The sequence below is a fragment of the Triticum dicoccoides genome, chromosome 5A, assembly GCF_002162155.2.
Source record: "Triticum dicoccoides isolate Atlit2015 ecotype Zavitan chromosome 5A, WEW_v2.0, whole genome shotgun sequence".
NCBI lineage: Eukaryota > Viridiplantae > Streptophyta > Magnoliopsida > Poales > Poaceae > Triticum > Triticum dicoccoides.
The window spans coordinates 705,862,410-705,871,160 of NC_041388.1; the positions used below are offsets into that span (position 1 = coordinate 705,862,410).

At 44.0% G+C, this 8,751-nt stretch overlaps 1 protein-coding gene across 1 annotated transcript; it reads right to left on the reverse strand.

Moving 5' to 3' along the window:
• Nucleotides 1-922: 922 nt before the first annotated feature.
• LOC119300548 (protein trichome birefringence-like 19) lies at nt 923-2,980 on the reverse strand. The gene is made up of 2 exons (XM_037577480.1): nt 2,498-2,980; nt 923-1,690 (listed from the first exon to the last, which is right to left on the reverse strand). Exons 1-2 carry the CDS (start codon nt 2,978-2,980, stop codon nt 923-925), a joined length of 1,251 nt encoding a protein of 416 aa, XP_037433377.1.
• Between the last annotated feature and the right edge of the window lie 5,771 nt (nt 2,981-8,751).

The window sequence follows — 8,751 nt, forward strand, 5'->3', positions numbered from 1 at the left end:
AATCTATTAAAATAATTGGATCATATTTTGCAAGTTACTACAAAAATGTTCCATCTCATGTTTTTCAAAAAAGATTGCTATATCATACCGGCAAAAATGATTAGTATTAAAAAAATCACCACTTATTTACTTTCTTAAAAATTTTAAATCTATGGAAAGAAACTACATGTGTTTCACAAAAATTGAGACCATTGAATATCTAACTCCATAGTTCATGTTTGAAAAGATGTTAATGTATTACCCATAGAAGAAAGTTAAGAAACCACGGCGAGGAAGAAGGACGGATCTTGTTGCCAACTGAATTTCAGGGTCAAGACTCATCGTTCTGTGTTTATTTATTTTCCTAATTTTCTGAATTAACTGATGGCAAAGATGAATATTACAACTTCAGTTAAGGCTATGCGCTGCGGTGATTGGGATGCCCCCTTTTCCACATCTCTACTTCTGCCTAGTGTTTGCAGCTTTTCTTAATAAACAAAGTATAAACATAGAAGCCCAAAAATAAGTACATACACTGAATCTTATGAAAGCACACACACCATATCCCTGTGAGCATCTATGAAAGGCCAAACCAACAGGTCTTGATATTAACGAATCACTGCAGACCACGTCATCGACGGAAACATAGCCTTCCATTGGAATAATATTTCATCTTTATAAGATATCAAAACGTCAAAAATTATGATTTGATTTCTGTGGGTCCTTCCAACCATTCAATCATATGTTGGTTTTCCCTCTCTTCTGGTTGTAAGTTACTCCCTCCGTTCGGAATTACTTGTCGTAGAAATGGATGTATCTAGATGTATTTTAGTTCTAGATACATCCATATCCGAGACAAGTAATTCCGAACGGAGGGAGTACAACGTACAAGCACAATACAAATGGGTTTTATTACCATTTAATTATAATCATCGAAGTGCAGTCACTCGTTGAGCAGCATATGGAGCAGCATGTCGTTCCATGTATCAATAGCCCCCGGAAGGCACCAGTGCACGCAGTCGCTGTACACCTGGTTTTTCATGAGCGGGTCGGGCGTCCAGGCGCGGTACTTGCTGGGATGCGCGTCCGCGCGCAGGATCATCGCCTCCGTCGTGTCCATCAGCATCACCCTCACCCCGCCGGCCGCCGCCCTCTCCGCCGCCGCAAACTCCTCCACCTGCAGCGCGCGGAAGTCGAGCTCGAAGCCCTCGACCATCTTCTCCCCGCGTCGGTGCGGCGCCCTCCGAAGGCAGTTGCCGTCCTTGTTCCACTCCCCGCCCTCATAGTGCGACGGGTCGACGGTGCGCAGCAGCACCGTGCCGCGGAACCGGCCGTCGGCGCCGGAGAGCGCCCGCAACGCGGCCCGCGTGGCCATGCGCAGCGCGTACCGCATTGTCAGGTCCGTCACGTTGGGCCGCTGGCAGTGGTGGCACCCGACGAGCTGCCCGGCCTCGTACAGCATGGACGGGCGGTAGAACCAGCTCGACGCCGACACCACCACGTAGTCGAGCTCCGCCACATGCGTCGCCCACACCTCCTCCGGCTCGTCCAGGTAGAGGTTCCAGAGGCCCGTGTGCATCGGCCCGTCGTCTTCGATCATCTCGTGCCGCACCAGGTACGGCACCCAGAAGCTGGCCACCGTGAAGTTGTACTCCCTGTAGTAGTACACCGTGTGCTTCTCTCTCGGCGAGCTTATGGTAGGCATCGCGACCTGCATGCATGCACGTACCACTATTAGGTGGTGTTTGGTTCTCTAGTCCTAAGACTTTTTTTAGTCCCAACTAAAAAGCCTCTAGTACCTAAAAATTCCCTTCCTGTTTGTTTCTAGAGACTAAAAAGTCTTTCTAGAGACTAAAAAGTCTCTAGTCCCTTTTTAAAGGTTATTAAATGACCATGTTACAAAGACAAATATTTAAGAACGGAGAAAGTATTAAGTATCATTGCAGCGGAGCCATAAATATCTTAATAGGGTGTTTTTAATTAAAAAAAAGACTCTAGAGGCTCTTAGAGTATAACTGGTCTAAAACCAAATTACAAGTACTTCAACTGAGCTGGTGGGAAGACACCAGCCGCTTTCCACCACTAGACTATGCATTAGTCCGCTAAATATCTTAATAGGTTAGTGTCTGTGATTTATCTGCCCATATAAATATCTTAATAGGTAAAGTTAGTCGAAGGAGAAAGTGAAAAAGAGAGCCTTTTCTTTTGGATGCCACTAACCAGTGTACGTCAGATTTTGTAGCAATCCCAGTGGACATCTTTTGGACTGCAATATCCGAATGGCAATACTCTGTGCAGCGTGGCAATTTTTTTGTTAATTTTTGGTTTTACATGGCAATTTCACTTTAGAGCCTGGCAAATCCATTACCACAGGAGCATGACAATTGTATATTTTCTCACATGGCAATTCTTGGTGTTGGTCGGAAAATCTTTTTTACATTATTATGATTTGTTTTACATTAATGAAAAGAGAAAGGAAGAAGATCAAGACAGAGTGAAGATTGGAAGGAGTACGAACTCTGGTGAGGAGGCAGATGAGAGAGTCCTTGTGGTTCCTGGCCAGCGAGTCCCCGACGAAGGCGATGGTCTTGCCCCTCATCAAGGCCAGGAAGCGGCGGGGGTCGAAGCGGGGCAGGTCGCAGCCGTCGCCGGCGGGCTGCCACCGCCACTGGAGGAAGCCCAGGTCCGGCCTGCCGAACCTCATGCAGTCGTAGTGCTCGTCGATGATCCCCGGGGGGCAGGTGTCGTTGGTGTAGTAGGGCGCGTCCAGGTCCGGCACCCAGTCGCCCCGGAAAATGTCACAGCCCTCGCCTCGCCGGGCTGACGTGTGAGACTGAGAACCAAGCGGCCGCCGGTCAGCTGGGATCCTCGTCGTGGTCAGCATGTGGAAAGCCGCGAGAAGAGCTGCAACGAGCGTGAGGGACACGACGGCGACGACGAAGAATCTGCTGCTGCTCCTCCCATGGCCATGGGGATGGCTGATGTGAAGAAGGTCCCTCATGGTTGCTGGATCTGACAAGTATTCGGCCGTTGTGCATCATCTTGAGTTCGATTTCTCAGTACATATAGCGAGCCATATGTGATGATCGATCATGTAGTTCCTGGTCAATTCCTGCATGAGAATGGCGCGTCAATTACTGGTGCCGGACTGCCGGTATGTGTGGTATATGTCATCATCAGATGATTTATATATATAGATCGAGGATGATTCGCTCACTAATCCTTCTCCATGCCAATATTAAATTGCAGCAATTGCGTGCCACTCTACTGTCAGCGGACGCGGTTTTTGATTTTGGGTGCGTGCGCCTACAGAGACGCTGACTCGTTCCAAAACAAGCCACTGAACGACGTTTGGCAAGATTAGGGCGGGCAAGGACCTTGTTATTGACACAGAAACACATGAATTTTCGGTGGACTCACAATAGTTTTTTTTAAAAAAACTTATATTTAGAAACGAAGGGAGTGTTGACACCAGATTTCAAAGTAATAGATAGGTAGGTTGGTTATCATTCATAAAAATATTATAAGAACTTAAGAAACCATGTCTAAAAATTAAAGCTACAACCTGACGCCTCGATGGACGAGACCTCCTCTTGGGCGTCCTCTGCGTCCGTAAAGGGTAGCAGTACCCACGCACGCACCTCGTGGGCCGGCCCATATACCTGAGCGTTCTTTCCATCGCTCGTCCCCATGATTGCTCGATCGCCATGATCGTTAGTTCTTTTTATAATACAATTTTTGTTTATGGACTTTTATAACTACCAAACGTTCGGATTTTAGCAATAGGCAAGAATGATCCTTACTTCACTCTAATTATATAAGTGCATATATTAGAATGATTAATTTTTCTTTCACAACACTCCTCTCTTTAATTAGATGCATATATGCACTAAAAGACAAAAAGCTGATGTCATCCTAGATTCTTTTTTTTTTCAAACTTCAAAATGTTTTGTAGCTCAAACCGTCATCCCGATTGAAAAACCGTCTTCATAAAAAAATTGTCTCAATGAGATCTTCGAAATTAGATCCTATGTTGATTTGTTCTAATGACTATCTTTCGGACCAAAAATTACCACATCTGGGCTATGTGAGTTATCACGTTCCGTCATACATAAGTTACCGTTTCATTTACGCAAACGTTTCGGGGGTATGTTTTCAACAAACTTTTATCCCAAGGCTCAAAAAGTGATTATAATGTTTATAGTGAGTTATCAGCTTTGTTGTGTATATTACCATGTTGCACAAAAGTTATCGGGGTATCTTTTTCAACAATTTTCATTCCCTCGGTCAGAAATTACCGCGATATTTGCATATAAATTATCAACTGTCATGTGCATGTATTATCATGTTGTTTACACATGAGTTATTGGGAGGTATTTTTTAACAACATGTTATCGGCTCATGTTATTTACATGAGAAGTTATCGGTGGTATGTTTTCAACATTTTTTTTACGTCAAAGTTATCGTGATGTTTATACCTAAGTTATTAGGATCGGGAGCCTATATTATCATGCAATTTACACAAAAAGTTATCAGAGTATATTTTCAACAACTTTTTTCATGAGTCAAAGTTATCGTGGTGTTTGTACCTAAGTTATCAGGTTCGGGATCCTATATTATCATGTTATTTACACAGATGTTACCGGAGTATGTTTTCAATAACTTTTTTCTACGGGTCAAAGTTATCGCGGTGTTTATACCTAAGTTATCAAGTCCGGGAGTATATATTAGCATGCTATTTACAAAGAAGTTATCGGTTATATGTTTTCAACAACTTCTATCGATGGGTCAAAGTTATCGTGGTGTTTGTACATAAGTTATCACGTCCAGGAGCCTATATTATCATGCTATTTACACAAAAAATTACCGGTGATATGTTTTTACATCTTTTTTTTTCCGGGGTCAAAGTTCTATTGGTGCTTGTACCTAAGTTATCAGGTCTGCAACGTCTATGTTACCATGCGATTTGCAAAAAAGTTACCAGGGGTATTTTTCAACAACTTATTCCTTGGATTAAAATTACCCCTCCGTGTTTGTATGCAAGTTATCAGCTCTTTGGTTCTTAAATTATCGTGCTATTTACATAGAAGTTATCGGGGTGGTTCGGATTTTAGCATTTTCGTAAATATAATAGGACATCTACTTGACACAAACTGCATCTACTGTCTCTCCGATTTATCTCTTGAAATAGAATTTAACTTTTAGTTGACCCAAGCTGCAATTCATAAAGAGAAAAATGGAACCACGAAAGTCTGAATTTTCTGAAAACTGAAGTAGACCTTTGCCTCGTACACTTTCTTCAGAAAAAAGAACGCTGAAAAACTGAATTTTCAGAATTCGAACGATGCACTTGTACTCGAGCATGTGTCTACTTGCTGTTGCCGCCACTCAATTGGTACTCTAATTGGATCGATGCACACTGAATTCGTACTCTAACTGAGCACCGGATAGTTGCTGCTGTCGTTGCTAACTTGCAAAGTGCAGATTCTTCCACTCCCGTTGCTAACTTGCAAAGTGCGGATCCAGCCTGAGGTCAATGCAGCCGGCAGTGGTGGGCAGCTGGGCTTTTCCCTCTCCCGCTTCTCTTCCTCTCACAGCCGAAGCTCGCCGAGCTCGGCCATGGCAGCCATGGTGCGGACGAAGCAGAACATCGCTTGGATGGAGACGAAATCGAGCCCGGGGAAGAGGGGAAATGATGAGGGTCTCGATTGGGGGCTATCGGGGTCGGAGGGAGGCGGCGGCCGCCGACGGCGCTCACGGGAGGGGCGACGGCGGGCGTTCCGGTCGCTCGCGGGAGCGCTTTCTTCTTGTCGTGCGTGATAGTCAAAGGAACTATCGAGCGGCTGCACGCATCATAGGTGAAGAAGATCGAAGGGGCGTCTGGTCGTTCGGAGTATTACCAAACCAGAACATTTGGAAATTTATAAAAACGATGCTCGTTGACCTTTCGCCACCAGCATAGACCACTGCTCAGGTTGTTGACTGTTGACTTTTTCATAAAAGTTCATAAAAAACTTCTAAATTCACAAAAAAAAGTTCATTAGAAATAATTCATCAATTTTGAAAAAGTTCACGAAATTTGCAAAAAATTCATCAATTTTGAATAAAAAGTTCAATGATTTAAAAACTAGTTCATCGATTTTAAAATAAGTTCACCAATGTTGAAAAAAGTTCATGAAATTTGAAAAAAAATCATCAAATTTGAAAAATAGTTCATCGAATTTGGAAAAAAAATCATCAAGTTTGAAAAAGTTCATAAGATTTGGAAAAAAGTTCATCGAATTTGATAAAAGTTCATCAATTTTGAAGGACAAAGTTCATGAATTTGAAAAAAGTTTATCGAACTGGGGAAGAAGAGAAAGAAAAAAGAAAAAAACAGAAGAAAAAAAATAACGAATAAAAGACACAAAAATATGAAAGTTAGCACGTCTAGTTGGGATGACAGGGTGGTTACTGCAGCTAACAACTAGGCAGGACGTCCCTGTTCAGGTTGCAGCACTAGCACTCCTTTTTTGTGGTTAGAAAAAACAGAGAAAAAAGCTAGATGGACCGGTCCAGCGGAGAAGGTGAATTGTACTATAGCAGGCGCAGATGGCGCCGAATCGGATTTAGCTCGATGGACATATTTGCGCTCGATCCGATAGGTTGGGCGTGGGCCTGTCGCGTCGAGTGGAATGGGTAACGAGCCCACCACTTTCTTGTCCCCCACATGGAAACCATGGGAGTTCTCCAAATTAGTGCATAAGGGCATCTACAGCTTGACTAAACAAATTTGGTTTTCCAAATGTCCGCGGACGCGCCTGGTCAGTGTTCCGGCGTGCTCGCTTTGACTCCCTATAAGGAGAGAGAAAGAAAAAAAATAATGAAATAGAAAAAGATGATCTATGGTGGGTCCAATCTTATGTGGCGGACACAAACACGCCCGGGCACTCCTCATACTTAGCTCATATATGAAATGAATATGAAGGCTGCCAGATAGCCCGGGCATTTAAAGAGGCTTTAGGGGTCCGGCTGGGTCAATTTTTTGCTTCTCTCCTGTCCGATCAGCGGTCTTGCGCCCGCCCGGTCAATTTGAGGAGTCTGGCTGTAGATGCTCTAAGCATCACCCCGTGTGGACCAGCCCAACAACGCGAGCTTCCCCAGTTCACTCGCTCAATCGTCCCTTGCTCGATTGATCATTGACCAATTGAGTGTTGACTTTTCTTAAAAAATAATGAAAATGTTCATGAATTAAAAAAATCATGAATTTTTACAAAGAACTCATGAATTGTATGGATCTGGAAAAGGTTCATGAATTTGAAAAAGGTCACACGTTAGAAAAATGTTCATGAACTTTTAAAAAGTTGATGAATTTTAAGAATATACGGATTTGAAAAATATTGAAAAAAGTGAAAACACAAAAGAATAAAGGGATAAACTAAAAATAAAGGATGAAAGCCCGGTCAAATAAATGCATAGAAACCCGCAGCAGAAAAAACCACAAGGACCGGCCGGAGGTTACATGGGCTGGCCCATAGCATAGGCGGCGAGTATGAATAAGGCCGTAAACAGCGCCTTGACGCGGCACGGCAGATAGCAAAACCCTTTTCTCTATCAAAATAAAATATTGCCGGCGAGCCCACCAAATCGCCCATAATGTAACTGCTAACTTAACAAAAGATGCATGCGATAACACTTTCATCATTGAGAAGAGCCAAAGTTTGGCACTCGGCTCCGTGGACACTCAGCTGTTCCGCTTGATCTATATCTGCCAGGGCCCAAACACACCTCGCGGAGGTGCACTCCAGCAATGAGTGGCGCCATGAATCCGGCGCACCACATAGACCACATGAACTAGTTGTAGACATATTTCTGTGTGATCTTACATCCTCTGTAGGCAATGATTGTTTTGCAAGTCTCCACAGAAACATACGTACTTTGCTCGGCACTTGCACTTTCCACAAGTACTTCCATGCTGATCCTTCTGAGTCCGTACTTGATGAACCGGTTGTTTCCTCCAACCAGGCCTTTCTCCTCCTCCTAGTGGAGACCAACATAGCATAGGCAGACCGGACCGTGAATATTCCAGACTTCTCATAATGCCAGGACCAGATGTCGGCAATATTTCTTGTGCATAAGGGTATTCTCAGAATGATAGGAACATCCATAGGCATGAGTACCTGTTCTAACCTCTCCCTGCCCCATGTCGCTGAGGTAGCATCAATGAGTTCTGATACATGTACAGGCGGGTGTGTTATCCTACTCCCGTACTGGCGCATCATTTCCGTACGAGGCAGCCAGTTATCGTTCCAAATGTTCGCGGTCTCTCCATTGCCAATCCGTCTGACCAGTCCTTGCTTCAAGACCTCTTTGCCTTCTATAACAGCTCACCAAATTTGGCTAGGATGGCTTCCCAACAAAGCATCCAGAAACGACGTAGTTGGGAAGTATATACTCCTTAAAATGCGAGCACTAAGAGACTCCGAGTTTTGCAAGATCCTCCATGCTTGCTTTGCTAGCATCGCCAAGTTAAAGAGCTCAAAATCTTTAAAGCCCAAACCACCCATATTCTTGGGCTGTGTCGTTGCCTTCCAAGACACCCAGCTTGGCTTGCGTTGCCCATCCTTGCTTTCCCACCAAAATTTCCGAATCAACATGTTCAAATGCTCACACAAACCTCTTGGCAATTTGAAGCATGACATAGAATAAACCGGGACAGCTTGGGCTACAGCCTTGACCAAAACTTCCTTTCCTGCCATGGACAAATTTTTCTCTATCCAACCTTGGACTTTG